The sequence below is a fragment of the Pygocentrus nattereri genome, chromosome 9, assembly GCF_015220715.1.
Source record: "Pygocentrus nattereri isolate fPygNat1 chromosome 9, fPygNat1.pri, whole genome shotgun sequence".
NCBI classification, from domain to species: Eukaryota; Metazoa; Chordata; class Actinopteri; order Characiformes; family Serrasalmidae; genus Pygocentrus; species Pygocentrus nattereri.
In genome coordinates, this window is record NC_051219.1 from 43,549,758 (window position 1) to 43,572,325 (window position 22,568).

Consider the following 22,568-nt stretch of genomic DNA (forward strand, 5'->3'; position numbering starts at 1 on the left):
CATGCTGACCGGTATTTCCCCCAAGGTGGGGAGACCCAGGTCGAAGGGTGACTGTGATGAAGCTCCCCAGTGAAGACTGACCATCTCGGTGAATCAGTAGTGGAGGCAGTGTTTGTTATTTTTGGACTTCTAGTAAGATTTTAAACAACTCCTTCGTCCCTCATGCATGTTTAATCCTTTAATCTGCAGCCTTATTGTTCAGTTATGAATATTACAGATTGACATTATGACTACTCATTATTGTTTTCTCAAATTTCTCAGTGAGTCAACTCAGTGATTCATTTGCGTGATTACAATGCATGTGTTAAATTGCTGATGGTCTCTTACAGGCCCGTTTATGTGGTCATGATTTACAGCCCCAATTCCAAAAAAGTTGGGACGCTGCGTAAAATGTAAATAAATGTAAATATAAAAAGAATGCAATGATTTTCAAATCTCATAAACCCATATTTTATTCACCATAGAACATAGAACACATATCAGATGCTGAAAGTGAGACATTTTACCATTTCATGAAAAAGTCTTTGAAAGAGAAGTTCAAAGTTTTTCTCTGGTTGCTGAACTTCAGCCCATCTTATCTTCTGAGAGACTCCGCCTCTCTAAAATGCTCTTTTTATACTCGGTCATGTGAGTGAGTTGCAAACTGCTCCTCCAGCTGTTTTTTATTAGCACCACTTACCAGCCTTTTGTTGCCCCTGTCCCAACTTTTTTGAGATGCGTTGCTGCCATCAAGCTCTAAACGAGTTGATGTTTTTCATGAAATGGTAAAATGTCTCACTTGTGACCACTGATGAAGGACTAGAGGATGACCAACGCAAACGGTGCAGCAGCAGATGAGCGGTCGTCTCTGACTTTACATCTGCGATAACGTAGGAGTGTCTAATAGAGTGGACAGTGAGTGGACACAGTGTTTGCAAATGACTGGCACCAACCACCAACTCACTCCAGCGCTCCTGCCGTCTTCCAGCATTGGTGTTATTGAGCTGCACGGCGCTGTGATTATACTCTATAGCTTCAAAACATCGTGAGAATACCGAATCCTGACCCCTGTCAGCCCCAGGGTGGATTACCCCCGATTACCTATATAATCAACAGTGACGGCCACAATTCATTAATAAATAATTATAAATAATTCAGTGATTGCTGTGAATCTGCTTCATAATTTATGCAGGTGTGAGAAATTGATGCGAGGGCCAATAAACATAAACACATTCCTCTCTTCTGCAATTTCAGACTCATCTGTGCGTCAATGTCTGGGTGTCAATCAGACCTGTTCGTCACAGGAAGCTGCTGCTGGTGCATGGTGTGTGTTTGTGTGTGTGTGTGTGTGTGTGTATGTGTGTGTGTGTGCGCTACATAAAACACTCTGCCTGTCTCAGTGTGTATCAGATGTTTGAGCCCCAACCGCAGCAGGATCTTCTCACAGCACCTATAGATCTAGGCAGGAAGCTTCATCACACAGCACTTTCATTCAGGCCTGAACTTCTAGCTCACTTGAGGAGAAACATCACCTCTCACTGGAGATAAGCTTCAAAAGGCGACTCCGCGAGGAGCATCTGGACCGGGTTGTTTTTTGAAGGCCTTTTGTTAGATACCCACCACACAGAGGGGCTTCAGACCCAGCCGTACTGCACAGCACATACCGGGTGGTCTTCAGCGTTGAAGGACGGCAGACTGGTATCAAAGCCTGGTAAAGGAACATGAGGTGAGTATAACCTGAAACCAGTTCTCCTCTCGCTCGTTTGTTTTGCTTGATGTGCGGCTGAAATACGAAAAAGGCTTTTGTGGAGAAGAACTGAGAATACAGAATGTATTGGTAGTGATTCTTATCTTCAGTCAAGCAAAGCTCTTACTTGTTTGTTCTGTTTCATGCATGAACTTAAAGAGAAAGATCCACTTCTCAAGCCCGTCACGTGTTAAACGCTCTGTTTGAGGAAAGGCCTCGAAAGCTGCTTCAGAATCGCCGCAGCTGATTTGATCTCGGCGACATCGGTTTCTTTCAACGACAATCTAAAAACAAAAAAAAGTCCAAACTCCCAAACTGAGCCAGAATGGTTCTTTGGAGCGATGCTGTGCAAGAAAATGCAGTTTTGGTTCCATAAAGAACCTTTTGTGTGAGTTGCACTGTTATAAACGAGTGTAAAGCAAGGCGGGTTTATTTATATGGCACCTTTCAGACACCGCTGTCATTCAAAGTGCCAGAAAATAAAGAACCGGATTAAAGTTTGAAGAACCTCCATGTAATGTAAAGGTTCTGGTTTCCCTATAAAACTGTTCAGCTAGGCCGAGAACCAGATAGGTAAAATTAGTTTTTAAGAGTGAGGCAAAAAATATTGTACCAAATGGGATGTGACCACAGCAGAACCCTTTGGAAAAGTTCTTTAAAGAACCATATACAGCGGTTTCTACATAATTGAGGCCTTAATTCATGCACATAACCAAATTGCAGTATTCATATGGTTCTTCATGATAACACAGAAGAACCATTATTCCAGTGGATGGTTTTAAGAGAACCATTTTTGCAAAGACGTGTGAAGAACCTTTTTGAAGTGCATTGAACCTCTGCATGACAAAGTGTCTAGGAAGAACATATAAGAAGAAAAAGTTCTTTAAGCCTTTAAATAAGAGTGTTTAACTATTGAGCATGGAACCCTTTTGAAAGGCTCTTTAAAGAACCATATACAGCAGTTTCTACATATTTGAGACTGTGTTCCAGGCACATAACCAAATTACAGTATTCATATGGTTCTTTGAGTTGTACTTTGCACGATAACACAGAAGAACCACCTCTGGGTCCCTAAAGAACCTTTTAAGGCATTTAGACTTTTATAAATGAGATGTGCAAGTGTAAAGAACCTGTTGAAAGTTTGAAGAACCTCCATGTAATATGAACGTTCTACACCAACCAAAGGTTTTTCCTATAAAACTGAACAGCTAAGGCAGAACCTTTTAGGAAAATGTATATATTTTTATTTTTAAGAGTGAAGATGCTGTTGGCTACATTTTTAGCAAAAAAAAAGGTTCTGTGTTGTACCAAAATGGGTTCTGACTACAGTGGAACTCCATTGAAAGGTTCTTTAAAGGACCATATACAGCAGTTCCTACATAATTGAGACCTTACTTCGTACACATAACCAAATAATAGTATTTATATGGTTCTTTGAGTTGTCTAAGTTCTATGTACATCCCGGGTACTTGTGCATGATAACACAGAAGAACCACTATTGGTTCCCTAAAGAACCTTTCGAGAGGTTTACCCTTTTATAAATGAGATGTGCAAGTGTAAAGAACCTGTGGAAATTTTGAAGAACCTCCCTGTAATGTAAACGCTCGACACCAATCAAAGGTTTTTCCTATAAAACCAAAAAAAGTTCTGGCTACCGTGGAACCCCTTTGAGAGGTTCTTTAAAGAACCCTATGGAGCAGATTTACATAATCGAAACCTTAGTCCATGCACATAGCCGAATTACAGTATTCATGTGGTTCTTTGAGTTGTCTAAGTTCTACGTACATCTTTGGTACGATGCGCAACACCATAGAGGAACCAGTATTGGTTCCCTAAAGAACCTTTCAACGGATGGTTTTTAAGAGAGCCGTTTTTGAGAAAGGAGAACCTGTGAAGAACCTGTTTAACGTTCACTGAACCTCTACATAGCAAAGTTTCTAGGAAGAAAAATTGGTGAACCTTAATGTTCTCCGAAGGTTCTTTACGCCTTTAAGTGAGTGTGGAGCTACTGAGCACGTATACCTGTTGTCTTTACTGAAGAACCTTTGAACAGTGTTTTTTGTTGAGTGGCTTCAGTGCGGTTCCCTTTGATGTTTGTGAAACAATGTGCGCGTGATGCCTCGTGTCTGCTGTTCAGTAGTGAATGTGGTGAAATGTTCTGATCACGATATTTATCCACGTGGTTCCGGATATTATTTAATAATTAAAATAAAATCTAAACTGTAAACTACATTAATATCAAAGAAACAGACTGTGCATAGGTCGGAAAGTGTCCTTGTATAGGAATACGCTCAGTTTGTTAGCTAGAGTCCTTCATTGGCCGGCCAGCATGTGTTTGCATGTAGGGTAATGTAGTGGTCAGTGGGGCGTGGGTTATTTCAGTCTCTCTGCTGTGAGGCCAGTGTTTTTGGACCTGGAGAACCTGATGGCTCAGTGAGACCCATCTGTCATACCAGGTGACCATAAGCTCATCTGCTCTGCATTGGGTCAGCCTCAATGCATTAGAGCAGGAGTGTCAAACTCACCACTAAAAGGGTCATATTGAAAAATCTCATCAAATCTGTGGGCCAGAAAAAAACGTTTTTATTTGAGTTATTGTTGCGCTGGAACTCGAACTGGTCATTGTTTATTCAAAATAAGCAGTAAAGTACAGTCACTCGTAGTGGACCTTGAAATATTACATGGACACCTGAAATACTCAACATTTAAAAGACCCCAGGACCTCAGTCTTTTAAAACTACCTATTGTCTTGAACTGGACACCTGGGATCCTTCCTTTGCCACACGTTTATTAAGACCTGGACTCGATTTCTGAGCTGCTGAGCTGACCCTGGGTGTTTATGTTGGTTGACCTGCAGCTGAAATGCATTTTGGTGATATAACTGGTGTGGAACTGTGTAGAATTGTGTAGAGCTGAGGTGTAACCGCCGTCCCATAGACTGTTTTGGAGTAATAGGGTCAGAGCACATTACAGTTACAGTGCATTCTGGGGACTGTAGTGCAGCACATTGTGAAACAGGCAAAAAAATAAATAAATAATAAATAAAATATGTAAAAAGTAAAAGTAGTTAGTATAACCAGCGGTGGACGAACTACACAAACCAGGTACTTGAGTTAAAGTAGATACCCAAGGTAAAATATTCCTCCAGTAAAAGTAGAAGTTCCTCCCTTTAGACCTCCACTTGAATAAAAGTACTAAAGTATTTCCCTTCAAATGTACTTAAGTATAAAGTAAAAGTACTAAAAGAGTAATTCTGGCTCTGATGTCCTGTTATCATTTTTATAACCAGACTGGCTTCATGAAATGTAGTGGAGTGAAAGGAAAAAGTCCCCAGAACGGAGAAACTTCAGTACAGATACACCAAAAAATACTAAAGTACAGAAACTCAGTTACTCAGTTACTCAGTTACTGTCCACCACTGCTCTTTCTTAGTAAGGTGGCAGTGTTTAGCCCTTTAAAATCCCAGACTGATTACATACTAAGGTTAATTTTTCAGTAACTACAGGGACTTCAATGCAAACTGACTGTGTGGAGTAAAGCTTTAGGCCTGCCGGTGGGTCTTGGGCTTTTAAGGGCATAAAAATAATTTTAAAACAAATAGAAAATCAACAGAAATTGTAAATAAACTGTCAAAATTGGTCTAATCTGTTATTAGGTGTGTTACTCTGAAAACTGAGCACCGACTGCTGCAGTAGAACTATTTTTATCAAGCGCTCTCGCAGTCCCCGAAAAAAAAACCTCTCAAATTACTCCAATTCGTTTCTTCAGACTCTTGATGATCACAACAGTTACAGGAAACATCTCGGCAGCAGCCGCTTCAGCGTTCGCCTGCGGCTTTACTCGTCTGTACTCCTCTCTGGCTGCTATGTGGGTCAGAAGCATGAAAACCAGACAGTTTATTGCTAATGAAGCAGCGAAAGGGTTACTGCCGTTGACGCAGGTAACAAGGTAATGAAAACTGACTGTTACTGCAGTTTGGCTGCATAGGTGTTTTTGCTCACAGTGGTCGGGTGTCAGCATTGCTCTCTCTATTTTTAGCTCGGCCTCTTTCTCCTCCTAAGAGTGATCTGTTTGTGATATTGAAACTGTGGTTGGAAAGTGTTGGTCCAAGTGAAGAAGCGGTTTTTCAACATCCTTCCTCCTATTGTTCAAAAAAACCAGAGACGAAAAGATCATCGTTAATATTTTCGTGATTAACGGATGGAACGAAGCCATTTGAACCCGTTTGAAGTCGTTTTGAAAAGGAAATGTAGTTTAGATTCGGCTTTGCGGCTTTGAGCCTTCGTGCGAGGGGACCGCAGGGTCGTGAAAGGCTTTTACTCGTTTCATTTAGTTTGTTTCTTTATTTCTTTTCCATTTTCCACATTTTTGAATGACATCCGACGTGTGTAATGCTGCATGTAATGTATCGCTGTCGTCTGAAGGAAACCTCATCTCCAAAACCTCAACTTTACAGGAGAAGGAAAAAACATGCTCAACTTATAATGGAAGTCAATGGAACCAGGCGTTTTTGCAGGTCATATTGGGTCGCTTCTTTTAGTCCATTCATCGTGAAATTTACATACAACGTACAGAACAACAGGTGTTTTCAAATGATGTCAAAAACTGAAAAATGAGATGAAAGTCAGAAATGGAGATGCGAGGTTTTCTTCCGAGAACAAGCTGTTCTTGGGGAAATGCAGTGATATGAAATCAAAACCTCTCTTTTATATTTTGCTACTAAAAGTAAGAATAGGATTTATTTAGAAGTTCCCTTTCCACAGCTCGAAGTTGCTTCACAGAGCTTCCAGAACAGACCAACAATATAGGCAATAGACATGAAATATCACGAGTAAAACGAAAAAACAAGGAAAAGAACAAAAAGCACTTAAGTGCGCTGAAGGTGGTAACTTGCCTTTTTCTGCAAATCTATTTAGTTTAAAATGTGCCAGAACTTTTGCACAAGCCACATTTCATGTTTAACGTTTTTTCCAATGTGTTAACTTCTGCAAATAAACAGTAATTGTGCAAAAAAAAAAATTCTTTAAAGGTTTTTTCCCCAAAATAGCTTGTTATGAACTTTGTATAACAGGCCTGTGATGTTTCAATTTGTATATCCAAGCACAGGAATATAGACAGTATATATGTATATAAGAATTACATGCTTTGTTAAATTTCTTAATGAAAGCACATCATGAGCAGTGAACCAAAACCCAGCACTTTGCATTTTTCTGCACATTTTAGTGGACAGTTTCTATTTACTTGCTGAGTTTAAAATGCGCCATAACTTTTGCACAAGCCACATTTTATGTTTACCCTTTTCCAATATGTGAAATTCTGCAAATAAACAGTAATTGTGCGTTAAAATGTGTGTTCTCTGTAGAGGATGTGTGCTCATTTTCTCAATGAAAAATATTTAAATAAGCAAAAATGATTAAGATAAAATAATTGACAAATAAATTAATTAAACTAGAGCAAGGTACGCGGAAAGATGTGCAATATATACAGGATGTGCACTTGACCGTGTGAAAGAAACTCAGTAACTGAGTAAATATGATTTCAATATTTATATTTTTCTTGGGAACAGATTTAATTTATTCATTTATGCATACGCTTTCAGATCATCATATCTTTTTTGAATTATATAGTATTGTGCAAGTAAGTGTTTTAGGCAGTAAATATATTAAAAATATTAAACATGGAAAGCTGTTTACCTTTATATTATATTTGAATAATATTAGAATAAATGCCAATAAACATATTAAAGTCACCATTGCCGAAGCTCAGTTATTATCCAGGCCCTGCGTCAGTTCATGAATGTATTTATGGTCATTGTTATTCTGATGAAAGACACATTAATACCGGTAATAATAAAAGTTTACCTTGTTTTCTTTCCAAATTCGTTTTCATTCTTTGTGGCAAAATTGCCTTTACGTGCCTTTGGCTTGATGTGGAAACGACCGCAGACGTGCATTCAGATGAAAACTCTTTTGTGGAAGGAAATGAACTGAAACTGCCCCCTCAATGTGCTGTTCTGTCTCCAGCCTGCAGATCCTCTGACCTCCACCCATAAGCGCTCTGGACTAGCATGGGCAGTAGGCCCAGTAAAGGCCGGCGTGGAAGCAACTCTCATGCTGTCCTGCTGAACCAGGAGGAGCCTGCTGAGCCCCACGCCATGGGTGAGTTCCACACATACGCTACCACACATATGACATGCATGCAGTTCTGGAACGTCGCAAGAACCTTAAAGCAAAGCTGGAAGTGCAACCAAGGAGAAGAATTAGGTGTAAAGCCCAAGGTAGTATTATGAGGCTACTGTTGCCTTCAGCGGGTGTCACTCATGATGGGGAGAAAACGGTCATTATTTAATAACCTGTAACTCCGTGTGGAGTTTGCATGTTCTCCCCGTGTCTGCGTGGGGTTCCTCCGGGTTCTCCGGTTTCTTCCCACAGTCCAAAGACATGCAGTCAGGCCAATTGGATGTGCTAAATTGCCCCTGGGTGTGAGTGACTGTCTGTGTCTGTCTGTCTGCCCTGCGATGGACTGGCGACCTGTCCAGGGTGTATCCTGCCTTCCGCCCGATGACCGCTGGGATAGGCTCCAGCACCCCCCCGCGACCCTGGCGGAGAAGCGGCTTGGAAAAATGAATGGAAAAAGAATTTATAAATAAAAAAATAATACATACATAATTTTATTCCATTTTAATTAAATGATTGGTTTCATATTTTTATATGCAAAAATAATTTTTGAATGTATTTGGAAGTTTTTTTAAATACAAGTTTTACAGGAGAAGGAAAAAAACATTCTCTACTTTTAATGCAAGTCAATGGAACCAGAATTTTCTCCACGTCATTTCGTGTCGTTTCTTTTGGTCCCTTCTTCTTGAAATTTGCACACAATGTAAAGAACAACAGGCGTTTTCAAAATCTATCAAAAGCAGAAAAAAAACTAAAAATTCCTTCCAGAATCTCAGGATTCATCATCGCGCGTTCCCGATGGGATACTTACAGCTTTCTCAGCCATTTCAGAATCATCTACAGCTGAGCTCATCAGTCTGGACTTCTTAATTATTCCAAACTTAATTATTCCAAGCTTTTGTGTCATTTTATGTGTTTATCTGCCGAGACGTTGTTTTGTATAACTGAAAACTAATTCAGCACATTTCCTGACAGATGTTATATGTGGTATTTAATGGGATGCTACAACCACAGCAGACAGAGGTTAGGTTGAAAATAAGGGCGAGTGCAGACGTTTGAACACACCCAGATGGAGTTTGCTGTATTGATTTTCAGACGAGCGAACGCCTCCCCTGTTTAAACATGCCACTCTTTCTGCTAACGTTGGTGCGCGTGACTTCATGTGATTTCTGTTTATTTATTTCATCATGAAAATGAAACCTGTGCGCCGTAACCTCTGCACATGTTCCCTGTATGTTAAATTCGGCAAGTTGGCCGTGATTGTGTGTCGGAGTGTGCAGAAGTGTGTTCACTGTAGAGGCTGTAACGTTTACACAGTTACACGTGATAAAAATTCCACTTTTGATCTTTCTGATCTGAGACCATTGCGCTTCCTTTGCTGCTTGGAATCAAAAATCTGCATGTTTGTGTTGGAGAGAAGCATGAGGAGATGTGAAGACGCGTTCCAGCATGAAGCGCAGCAGTGATGTGGCGAGGCGACGAGGCTGCGGCACCGTGTTTTTGCTTATCTCAGTCTCTGTGTCTCTCTCTCTCGACAGATAACGGCAGGTATGTAGTGGTGGCCCTGTTTGACTACCCGTCAGGAGGTCCGTCGGAGTGCAGCATTAGGATTGGGGAGAGACTCAATGTGCTGTCTGAGTAAGATCCCGACTAAAACTCTTACTAGCCTATTATCTGGGCCAGTGTGTTGTTATAACTGAGTTTCTGCAGGTCAGAGGATATATGAACCGCACGCTCCCACTTTAGATTGAGTGTCTCTAATAACTGTGTAGTTACATGTGAACAACATGTGCAACAACAATGTAACTACTAATACTTAGTCAGTGTTACTGAGGGAGTACAGACGTACAGCTTGTGTAATTAAACATGTATTAACTTCAGTTTTGCCTCATTTAATTACACAAGTGTATCTTAATAGTTGTAACAGTTGATTCTCTCTCATGTAATTACACAAGGGTAATAACACATGTAATTACATTCATAATCAGACTAGAGCAGCACGTCTTTTCCAGCAGTAAAAGGAAATATATAATAACTTCCATTAGACATTATTCAGACTGTATCTGCCAGCTGTTCTAACATTTAGCCAGTGTTTATGTTGGCAGTGCTGAGACACTGGAACCAGTTTCAGCTGTAAACCAGTCTGTAATGTGACGGACCAGCAGATGCCCCCTTATATTAACCTGGAACTGTTATAACACTAATTAAACGCTGCATTTCCCCCAAAGCAGCGTCTGTATAACCACTGCATTAATATACAGTACCTACATAACAACTACACAGGACCTGTCCGCTTAATTTAAAGTGTAACTGTAACACTACGCTAGACAGTTCCTGTGTAGAAGATCCTCTTGTGTAATTACACAGGCTGTACTTCTATAATGCATCTGTAACAGTGCCTGACTCAGTGTTGTTGCATGTGGTATTAAAGTGTAACTACGCAGTTATTAGAGACACTTGATGTAAAGTGGGACCGATTGCACTAGAGCTAAACTGAATAGCACTAAAAAGCTGCTGTGTTTGTGTGTTGCAGTGAGGGAGAGTGGTGGAAAGTCAGTTCCTCAGCCACAGGAAACGAGAGCTACATCCCCAGCAGCTACACAGCGAAAGTCTTCAACAGGTACAGCTCTAGTTTTACACTGAACATGAAAAGTGGTCTAATGTGGCAGCTGACTTTACCTCTAATAACAGGAAAGTGACGCTTTTCGCAGATTTGTTACCTTAAATGCAGCCGGACAGCCAAAGTAACTGGGGCCCACTTCGGTTTAGCAGTGGAGCCTATAATACTAATGTAGCAAGCAGTAGAAGACTGTACCCTCCAAATAGCAGCTTCCAAATCACTACACACCTGCGTCAATAGCATGTCAGACCACGTAATCACGTCTGGTTATGGAGACTTGCTTAGGTAGCGTCTGACACTGTTCTCTGTATTGCGTGCTGTGTAAGAATAGATCAAGGTGTTGGTGGCTTCTTACCAACGTTAGTCTGGTAGCCACTGCTGCTGTTATTACCAGAGGTGGACAGTAACTCAGTAAATGTAATTGGTTTCTGTACTTAAGTAGTTTTTCGTGTATCTGTACTGAAGTTTTTCCATTTGTTTATCTGTACCTGATCTGCCTCTCCCTCCTCCTCTCTTCCTTCCTCTGATTAATTCTCAGTTTCTCTCACATTGTTTTTATCCTCCTTTGTGCTTTTACACTGTGAATTGTTCGCTGTTCTGTAGTGTTTTGTCTGCTTCTGTCTCTAAATGTCAGTGTTCGGGAAGTCTGTAGTCTACGTGAGCCCAGGTGCAGTATAACGTGCACGACTTGCGTTGGTGGTAAATGTAATGGGTTTCTGTATTATTGGTGTATCTGTACTGAAGTTTCTCCGTTCTGGACTTTTTCCTTTCACTCCACCACATTTCAGAGTCTAATATCCGACTTTTTCCTCCTACATTTTGAGAAATCTGTCGTTCCTTTTGGTTTCTGTGTGTATAAAAACGTCACATGTCAAAACGAAAGAAGCGCAAAGCCAGAGCACCAATCAGGGCCCAGCGGTCACTTTGTTTAGAGCTGGTTTTGACCTGTTGGTCATACCGACCCAGTGCAGCACGCGGTTCAACGTCAGCGCAGCAGCGTAAAACTTTGGGAGAGTCTGTTCAACATAAATGATGAACTAACCTAACTTTGTGTAAATAGAGCACAATATAGAAATATGTCCACATATGCAGTCGAGACTGACGCGGCTTTTTTCTGAATTTCTACAAACACCATTTCATTTTATAGTAAATGAGTTTGGGCTGGTTTATGTTTATGAACAGACGCCTACAGATCAACATAGTAAAGGAGCTCATCTGTGATCCTGAGTTTAAAGCCAGTTTTTATTCAACTTAAACTTGGAACTAAGTTGTAAATAAATCTGAAACTGAAACTTTGCTTGTGTGTAAAAAGTGATTTCAGAGCCACTCGGTTCTCCCTGATGGAAACTGTTTACCTTCAGTGTTTTGTGCTTCTGATCATTTTAATAGACGTCAGCGTCACTAATTAATGACGTGCCATTCTCCTTAATGGAAACAGGCTCCTCCTCTATTGCATGATCGTTGGATCCGGGAAGTTCTATAATGCATCCAGCTCGAAAAGTTACGATTTTCCCTGAAGGGTTACTTGAGATTCTTTCACAGGACCGGAGATCCTCTGCTTCGTTTGATCAACAGCTCTGTTTTACTCAAAGAAGATAGCGATGCCTAAATATGTAAATCATGAGGGTTTTTTTAAAAATTAATAAAGTTTTAATTAGGTATCCCCCCCAATTTTATTTATCACTGTTGTTAGAACAAAACCTCGTATCTCCATCTTTATCGTTTTTCAGTTTTTGATATAATTTAAAAACGGCCGTTGCTCTTTACACTGTGTGTGAATTTCATGATGAACGGACCAAAAGAAACGGCCCAAAATGGCTCGGAGAAAATTCCGGTTCCATTGACTTACATTAAAAGTAAAGTAGGTTTTTTCCTCCTCCTGTAAAGTTTTCATTTTTTAAATACGAGGTTTTGTTCAGACAACAGCGAAATACATTTGTACATATTGTAGTTTATTATTTACATTTATTATTCTATATATTAATTTATAACCAGTAGCTTTAGTGGGACGCATGGGTTCTAAGGGGGGGCTGGGTTAAGGCCAGAGGGTGAGGGGTTGATGCAGAAGGACACGTTTTGTTGTCCTCAGTAATGCATAAACCTGCACTTAGTAAACACTTACATTACAACTAGCCTATGGTTGAGCAGCTGGTGCAGCCACTGGAAAACATGATTAATCATGTTATTTATGGTACAGTAGAGTCGGTGGTGTATTATAGCACTGACATGTGCTGATATATTACAGTAATCACACAAATGACGTCATCGTCATCGAGTGATTCGAGGGTCTTCCACTGGGGGGGCACTGAATCACCAGTACAGTTTCCAATATGGGGTTGTATTTAAAGGAAATGTGAATGAGAAAGATGGTAAACAGCGCATGGGGGTGGGCATGTCTTGGGGAACCAAGGGGGCTCACAGCTGTGTACAGTGAGAACTGCTTTCCATGTATGCAGCTCGTTCTCCACAGCAGCTCTGCAGACTAGTCATTCATGTAGTGTTTATCTGTACCTGATCTGCCTCTCCCTCCTCCTCTCTTCCTTCCTCTGATTAATTCTCAGTTTCTCTCACATTGTTTTTATCCTCCTTTGTGCTTTTACACTGTGAATTGTTCGCTGTTCTGTAGTGTTTTGTCTGCTTCTGTCTCTAAATGTCAGTGTTCGGGAAGTCTGTAGTCTACGTGAGCCCAGGTGCAGTATAACGTGCACGACTTGCGTTGGTGGTAAATGTAATGGGTTTCTGTATTATTGGTGTATCTGTACTGAAGTTTCTCCGTTCTGGGCGACTTTTTCCTTTCACTCCACTACATTTCAGAGTCTAATATCCGACTTTTTCCTCCTACATTTTGAGAAATCTGTCGTTCCTTTTGGTTTCTGTGTGTATAAAAACGTCACATGTCAAAACGAAAGAAGCGCAAAGCCAGAGCACCAATCAGGGCCCAGCGGTCACTTTGTTTAGAGCTGGTTTTGACCTGTTGGTCATACCGACCCAGTGCAGCACACGGTTCAACGTCAGCGCAGCAGCGTAAAACTTTGGGAGAGTCTGTTCAACATAAATGATGAACTAACCTAACTTTGTGTAAATAGAGCTCAATATAGAAATATGTCCACATATGCAGTCGAGACTGACGCGGCTTTTTTCTGAATTTCTACAAACACCATTTCATTTTATAGTAAATGAGTTTGGGCTGGTTTATGTTTATGAACAGACGCCTACAGATCAACATAGTAAAGGAGCTCATCTGTGATCCTGAGTTTAAAGCCAGTTTTTATTCAACTTAAACTTGGAACTAAGTTGTAAATAAATCTGAAACTGAAACTTTGCTTGTGTGTAAAAAGTGATTTCAGAGCCACTCGGTTCTCCCTGATGGAAACTGTTTACCTTCAGTGTTTTGTGCTTCTGATCATTTTAATAGACGTCAGCGTCACTAATTAATGACGTTCTATTAAAAGACTGGTTTACCAAGAGAGACGCTGGAGGACTTTCACCTGAAATGAGTTCATGAAGCCAGTCTGGTTATAAAAATGATAACAGGACATCAGAGCCAGAATTACTCTTTTAGTACTTTTACTTTATACTTAAGTACATTTGAAGGTAAATACTTTAGTACTTTTACTCAAGTGGAGGTCTAAAGGGAGGAACTTCTACTTTTACTGGAGTGATATTTCACCTTTAACTCAAGTCCATGGATTGTGTACTTCATCCAAATCTGATGACTGGTACTGTAACTAACAATCGTATTACATTTGTGTGTGTGTATGTGTGTGTGTGTGTGTGTACAGGTGGCAGTTTGTAGGACTCAGCAGACAAAAAGCAGAGGAACTGCTTCTTCTCCCTTATAACCAGCCTGGCTCCTTTCTCATCAGAGAGAGTGAGTCTGAACCTGGTAAGTCTGTCAGAGCCATAAAATCCCTATAACTACTTATACATACAGTCTATAAGCACCATTATCCATTCAATCCATATGAACAGTTATATAGTCATACAGCCCATAAAAACCCCTATCCACACAAAATATCTCAGTAATCATCAATACAGTCCCTATAAATAATTATCCATAAAATCAGTTCTGGGTCATTCTACAGAAGCGTCCACTTCTCGGTCTCTCCATAGGAGTCACTGGTGTTACTGACCGTCTCTGGTGTTCCACATAATAAAGGAAACACCAGAGACGTTTTTAATGATCAACGCATTTCACAGAACATCAAACCGCACGCTGTCCATCAGGGAACGTCCACTAAAATATGGAATTTAATCCATTTGTGTTTCTATTTTTTCACATTGACCTCAGAATAAAGTCGGTCACACCAGTGACGTCAGCTAAAAGCTCCGTATGAGATCATGAGCTGAATGAGAAGATCTCTGAGAACTGAGAGACACAGTGGACTCACCATGAGCTTTTCTCCATAGATCCTCAGAAAACAGGTCAAAGGAGGTCGAGTGACGTCATCGGTGTGACTTTTATTCCAGAATAAGAGTTTTTTGTTTGGCGGTAACACCAGTGACACGACTCCTGGGGACTTTTATTATATATTTTATAATATTTATTTGTTTTCTTTATGTCATTGTCATATATTCTATAGGCATGTAGAGATTATTGTAGTCAAAAATGCAGAAAAACGTGTTTTTACCTCAAAATATGACCTCAGCCTTCACACACGACTGTGAGGACGAGCTCTTCTGTGGTGCTTTGAGTTCTAGATGATTGATTTAAAAAACAATATTGATGAATTGAAGCTCAAGAAGGTGTAACTGTTAAAATTGTTAAAACTGTCGCTCTCTCTCTGTCTCTCTCTCTCTCTTTCTCAGGTGCTCACACTCTCTCATTGCGCAAGAGCAGTAGACTGGAGCGGCATTCAATCAAACACTACCGCATCCACCGCATAGAAAACGGCTGGCACTACATCTCCCCCCGGCTTACCTTCCCCTCTCTGACACATCTCGTCGAGCACTACTCAGGTAAACACACACACACACACACACACACACAGTTCACACAGCATACACGTAGATACCCAGGCTTTTATTACTTCACCTCCCCCTTATCTGCTCATAGCTGCTGTCGGAAGAAAACCTCGTATCTCCAGAATAGTAACTTTACAGGACAAGTAAAAAACCTACTTTACTGTTAATGTAAGTCAGTGGAGCCAGAGATTTTTTCCTAGTCATTTTGGGTCGTTTTTTTTGTCCTTTCATTTTCAAATGTAAACTCAATGTAAAGGGTTTTCAAATTATGCCAAAAACGAAAAAAAAAGTCAAAAATGGAGATACGAGGTTTTCTCCCGACAACAGCGTCATATTTTCTACTCATGAGTAAATAGGTACAATAGACTTTTAAGTATTTTGTGTTAACTTTTACTCTTTTACTGTAACGTTGGGATGTTTACTAGGGGCTCTAACAGGATTGTTCGCGTCTGTGTGTGTGTGTGTGTGTGCTTTTTGCTCAGAAGTGTCTGAGGGCTTGTGCTGTCTGCTGAGAGAACCCTGCTTCATTCAAGGTTCCAACAATGTTCCGGTGGTCAGCGGTCCGCCTCCAGTAGCAGTCAGGAAGCCCACTCTGAACTGGAAAGATGTCAGCAGGTCAGTAACGAGTAGGCCAGTCAGTAAGGAGGAGAACACATGATCACTGTAGCCAGTGGATTCCAGTGACGAGTGAATATGCTTTGAATATGAAGTAAATCAATTGAAGTGAAGCAAGACGCAAATGAACACACGCAAAAAAAAAAAAAAAAAATATATATATATATATATTATATATTATATTAAATAAACATACACAAATTTATATATATATATATACATTTAAATAAACATACACAAATATATATATATATTTATATATTTTATTTATATATATATATATTTATATAGTTTATTTAAATGTGTATATATATATATATATATATATATATATATATTTGTGTATGTTTATTTAAATATATATATATATATATATATATATATATATATATATATATATATATACACACTTAAATAAACATACACAAATTTTATATATATATATATATTTAAATAAACATACACAAATATATTTATACATTTAAATAAACATACACAAATATATATATATTTATATAGTTTATTTAAATGTATATATATATATAAATTTGTGTATATTTATTTAAATGTATAAATATATTTGTGTATGTTTATTTAAATATATATATATATATATATATATATATATATACACTTAAATAAACATACACAAATTTTATATATATATATATTTAAATAAACATACACAATTTTTTATATATATATATATATATATATATATATATATATATATATATATATATAAAAGCAGGAAAGTTATTTTGATAAATATTAATAGAAAATTAAAATAATTTTGTGGATTGACTTGAAGGGGATGCCTCAGATGACAGCACTAAACACTAAGACGGCTAAAAATGAAGGGATTCTTTGCACGATTAAGAATTAAAAATAGACATTTACACTTACGATCTTTCATTCATTATTAGCTGTGCTCACGTTTTTGCTGAAACTATCTTTAATTGGCGCCATTGAAGAATCTCATAAAGGGTCTCACAGTGATTAAAGGGGAATTCCACTCATTTTTCCAAATGACGGTATAATTCAGTCACTGAGATATCAGCAGTGTCATTTCGAGTGGTTTGATGGAAAATGGTGTATCGTAGATGAACTGGCAGACTCCGATTTCTTTAGAATAGTGGTCAGAGGAACCAGAGGTCACAATGTCTAGAGCACAAACTAAACATTTTATTTACTATCCAAAATGACCAGTGAGTCTACACGTGGCTTTCATGGACATTGTTGATAATAGTGATAAATCCATTATTTCACCACCAAAAATAAAAACGTCTTTGAGAATTATTTCGCCTTATAGTGTCTCGCATGAACATCTCCACCATGAAAGGATTAAAAAAGGTAGATTTTAGGCCAAAATCCGTAATCTACTGTAAAACAGTGTCTCAGACATCAGACAACAGATCAGATAATCCTGTTTGAAGTAAATCTCCAAAATGGGGACGTTACAGGAGAAGGAAAAAACCTACTTCACTTTTAATGGAAGTCAATGGAACCAGACGTCTTTCCAAGTCACTTTGGGCCGTTTCTCTTGGTCCATTCATCATGAAATTTACACACAATGTAAAAGAGCAACAGGCCTTTTCAGATTATGCCAAAAACTGGAAAATGAAAAGCAGCAATATTCACTACTATGAACCGTTCTGGTGTATTTTACACTTCTGGAGTCTTTTAATCTGTTCTGAGTGACTTTGTTAGCGTCTTAATGACTGCATTCCCAGTGGAATTTCATCACTACTCTTCCTGGAGATCTAATGAGAGTCCTTAGTTTAATGTCATGAGCTGAATGAATCTCAACTGCATTCTTTTCCGGTGTTGATTTACTGTTAATACTAGGACTTACAGCAGGACTTGTACAACAAGGCCCACTGAAATGATGAAACTAAGCAAATGCTTATCTAACTGAAGTATTTATTTATCCATTTTAACAGCTCCATGATCTTTGGGCCTCAGAAGGAGGGGATGGAGGAGTCACTTGTCAGCGAGGGCCTGAAAGAGGCTATCAGCTCCTACCTTTACATGACTGAGGAATGCGGGGAATGTAGCGGGAACTGGGACACATGAGACGACCGAGTGTGAGGAAGGAGAACGAGCAGAGGACTGAACTCTTACGCACTACTACTGACAGCAGAGAGAAGCTGTGGAGCCGAAATGCGGACAGATTGAGCTCGGCGGGGATGGACGCAGTGTAGTCCAGGCCTTTGGGCAGTGCAGGACAAATTGAGACGGATTACCTAGAGCCAGTGCCGGACCACAAGTACTCTGTGGTCCCGTAAAGACGACTGCTCAGTAGTTCAGTAGTGGTGTGACGATCTTAGAGACGCCGCATTTCTTTGAAGGTCCAAGTCGATCTCTTACAGATCGTCACTTTTGTTCCAGTGTGGGTGCTGGAGGTGTTCGCGTCACAGATTTCTGTGTGGACTTTTTCCTTGGAGGCATGAAAGAAAAAAGGAAACCGAGAGAGAGAGTGAGTGAGTGAGTGAGGGAGCGTGTGACAGAGAGAGAAGGCTGTGCTAGTGGGAGGGGGAAAGCAGCTGGTTTGGGCGAGCGCTCGTTTCCGCTGCTCTCGCACCTCCTGAGGCTCTTTTTCGGTTTACACCCTGCACCTGAGTTTTGGCGCCGTGGATGCGAGATTTCAGAGAGTCGAAGCACAAAGTGAAAGACTGAGAAGACTTTGAGACCCATGAACTTTTTTCTTCCTATTTTATTTTTATTTTTATTTTTGACTGATTTATTAAAGAATCTTCACCAAAGATTGGATCCATGTTAGATTTAACTGACAGATCTTATTTGATGCTTTGTAAGCTTTGCAAATACAGTACATCTTTAAATCCACCATGTGTGTCGTGTAGGATGTGGGCTGGGTTGTACAGCATGTTTTGTGTTAAAGGCTGCTTGAAAAAGTGAAAGCGCTTCTTGGTCTTCTCTGCATGGGTGATGCGAATGAGAAGAAATACAAAAACCCGCAGTTCAGGAAATGGTTATGAGGGAGGGAGGGAGGGAGGGGGCAGAGACAGAGGAGAGAGGGAGAGAAAGAGGAAGAGAGAGGGCGAGACAGATAGAGGGAAGGAGAGGGAGGGACAGAGAGAGAGAGAGACAGAGAGAGAGGGAGAGACAGAGAGAGAGACAGGGAGGGAGGGAGGGAGAAAGAGGGAGAGAGAGAGAGAGAGGGGGAGAGAGAGAGAGAGACAGAGGGAGGGAGAGAGGAGGGAGAAGGAGGGAGAGAGAGAGAGAGAGGGGGAGAGAGAGAGAGAGACAGAGGGAGGGAGAGAGGAGGGAGAGGGAGGGAGAGAGGGAGGGAGAGAGACAGAGAGAGAGAGAGAGAGAGAGAGACAGAGAGAGAGAAAGAGAGAGAGAAGAAGGGAGAGAGAGAGAGAGAGAGAGGGGGGGGGAGAGAGGGGGAGAGAGAGAGGGGGAGAGAGGGGGAGAGAGAGAGAGGGGGGGAGAGAGGGGGAGAGAAAGAGAGGGAGGGAGAGAGACAGAGAGAGACAGAGAGAGAGACAGAGAGAGAGAAAGAGAGAGAGAGAGAGACGGGGAGGGAGAGAGAAGGAGGGAGAGAGAGAGACAGAGAGAGAGGGAGAGAGAGAGAGAGAGAGAGAGAGGGACAGAGAGAGAGAGACAGAGAGAGAGAGGGACAGAGAGAGAGAGACAGAGAGAGAGAGAGACGGGGAGGGAGAGAGAAGGAGAGAGAGAGAGAGAGACGGAGAGGGAGAGAGAAGGAGAGAGAGAGACAGAGAGAGAGAGGGACAGAGAGAGAGAGACAGAGAGAGAGAGAGAGACGGGGAGGGAGAGAGAAGGAGAGAGAGAGAGAGATGGGGAGGGAGAGAGAAGGAGAGAGAGAGAGAGACGGAGAGGGAGAGAGAAGGAGAGAGAGAGAGAGACGGGGAGGGAGAGAGAAGGAGAGAGAGAGAGACAGAGAGGGAGGGAGGGAGAAGGAGAGAGAGAGAGAGAGGGACAGAGAGAGAGAGACAGAGAGAGAGAGAGACGGGGAGGGAGAGAGAAGGAGAGAGAGAGAGAGAGACGGGGAGGGAGAGCTTGTGCATAGCTGTAATAAACTCATTACTTTGCTGTTTTTCACAACTAGTTTTGAGACGTGAAACACAAAATACAGGCATATGCAAAAGCCTGATCACTGCTAGTCAGATGACATGTTGAGTTGTTTTAAGTGAACATAAGTTAAGACTGTACAGAGACACTCCTGCACATTTTAATACTATATATATATACAGGGTGAGTCAAACGTCACAGGACACCGTTTTATCTTGTCACAAGCCTCCACGATGCGGTGCTGAATGTGTTTTGTTGAAGATTTTCTCAGCATCAGTTTGTTTGAGATGACCCCAGAGATCAAAGTCCATAATAAAATAAAAAATAAAATAAGATAAAACAGTGTCTTGTTTTATATATATATATATACCCTGTGTGTATATATATATATATATATGAAATATATGATTAAAACCTCGTATCTCCAAAATGGTAACTTTGCATGAGAAGGAAAAAACATTCTTTACTTTTAATGTAAGTCAATGGAACCAGAACTTTTTATAAGTAATTTTAGGTCATTTCTTTTAGCCCATTAATCATGGAATTTACATACAATGTAAAGTAGAACAGATATTTTCAAATTGTGTCAAAAACTGAAAAACGAAAATGGAGATACGAGGTTTTCTTCTGACAACAGCGATATATATGTGTGTGTGTGTGTGTGTGTGTGTGTGTATGTATATATATTCTATATATATATATATATATATATATATATATATATATATGTATGTATGTGTCACAGACTTTGATGGAGAACATACAGACTTCAAAGGCAACGTTCACACCATCTGAGCTGGAGCGGATATTAAAGTTTCAACACCATCTGAAACTGAGGTTTTACATACCACACTGGACACCTTAACGCCTTGTAAAGCTACTAGTTACTCTAATGAAACATGAGCGTTTCTCAGGCTGCTGGTCAGGGAACCAGGAAGCAACAGCATGTAACTCTCCAATGGTCATAATCCAGCTTTTATAGGTTGAGCCACCTGCTGGACTATATATATATATATAGATATATATATATATATATATACAGTACTGTGTAAAAATCTCAGGCACCCAAGACACATTTTCAAAATCCATTTATTTGTGTAGTTGTGTTTGTGTTGTGAGAAAAGTGTTAATATTGGAATAAACAAAATTTATAGAATATTAATAATGATATATAAATAATAAATAGTGATTATCTGGATGTTAGTGTGTTTGTTTGACCATTTCCAAACCTCTCCTCGAGGAAGCCCAATATTATCATCATCATCAGCATCATTGCCATTGACCGCTTAATCCAGATCGGGTTGCGGTAGCAGTTGGGAGAGCAGAGAATCCCAGAAGACCCTGTCGCAACTTCCTCCAGCTCATTTTCTGGGCTAAGACCATGGACTTAGATTTGGAGGTGCTGATCCGCTTCACACTCAGCTACAAACCGCTTCTTTTTGCTTCTGCCACCGTTGCGGCTGCCACCTTTTTCGCCTTTTGGTACCTCTCTGCTAAGTCGGGAGTCCTTCGGGCCACAGCAAAGTCGATCATTGACGTCTGACCAAAGGAGCTCTGGTACCATGTACACTTATGAACACCCTTGTGTTCGAACTTGGTGTTCGTTATGGACAATCACTGCCTGGCACAGAAGTCCAATAACAATTCACCATTCGGGTTTAGATCGGGCAGGCTCTCCCATTCATTCCCATCCAGGTCTCCCATTCATTCCCAACATGAGCATTGAAGGCCCCCAGTAAGACTATAGAGTCTGTAGGCGGGACCCTTTCCAGAACCCCGCCCACTCGCTCCAAGAGGGCTGAATACTCCGTCCTGTTGTTTGGTGCATAAGCACACACAACAGTCAGAGTTTTCCTCTCTGCAATTTTAATTCACATTGAGGCGACCCTCTCGTCCTCCGGGATAAACTCCAACAGCATCGCCGCCAGCCAGGGACTCGTGAGTATCCCCATTCCCTCCCGGCGCCTCTCACCCTGTGCAACCCCTGCGTAGGAGAGGGACCAACCCCTATCAAGGAGTTTGGTTCCAGAGCCGACACCGTAGGTCGAGAAGAGCCCAACTATATCTAGTTGGTACCTCTCAACCTCCTGCACAAGTCCCCCCCCCGTGAGGCTACATTCCATGTGCCAAGAGCCAGTTTCTGCTGCAAGGGCCTAGGTTGCCAAGGGCCCCCCTGCAATCTCCTGCTGTGCAGCACTGCACCGCTCCCCCATGCTGGACCTTGTGGGTGGTGGGCCCACATGGTCCCCCCCACGTTGCTTCTTTGGGCTGAGCCTGGCCAGGTTATGTGGGCTGCCCAGCAACCAGGTGCTCACCTGGGGGGACACTACCCCCAGGCCTGGCTCTCCCTGTATCGTATCTCAAAAATGGTAACTTTACAGGAGAAGGAAAAAACCTACTTTACTGT

General features: G+C 40.8%; 1 protein-coding gene across 2 annotated transcripts; it reads left to right on the forward strand.

Moving 5' to 3' along the window:
- Window positions 1-1,367: 1,367 nt before the first annotated feature.
- Window positions 1,368-19,023, forward strand: sla2 (Src-like-adaptor 2). 2 transcript variants are annotated; one of them, XM_017700961.2, is made up of 8 exons: window positions 1,368-1,705; window positions 7,750-7,884; window positions 9,441-9,540; window positions 10,436-10,522; window positions 14,305-14,408; window positions 15,332-15,481; window positions 15,970-16,102; window positions 18,046-19,023. In XM_017700961.2, the coding sequence occupies exons 2-8, from the start codon at window positions 7,794-7,796 to the stop codon at window positions 18,176-18,178; spliced, it is 798 nt and encodes a 265-aa protein (XP_017556450.1). In that variant the 5' UTR covers window positions 1,368-1,705; window positions 7,750-7,793; the 3' UTR covers window positions 18,179-19,023. The 2 variants fall into 2 exon arrangements, with proteins under 2 accessions (XP_017556450.1, XP_017556451.1); XM_017700962.2 differs by having other exon boundaries at window positions 15,973-16,102.
- The last annotated feature ends 3,545 nt before the right edge of the window (window positions 19,024-22,568 follow it).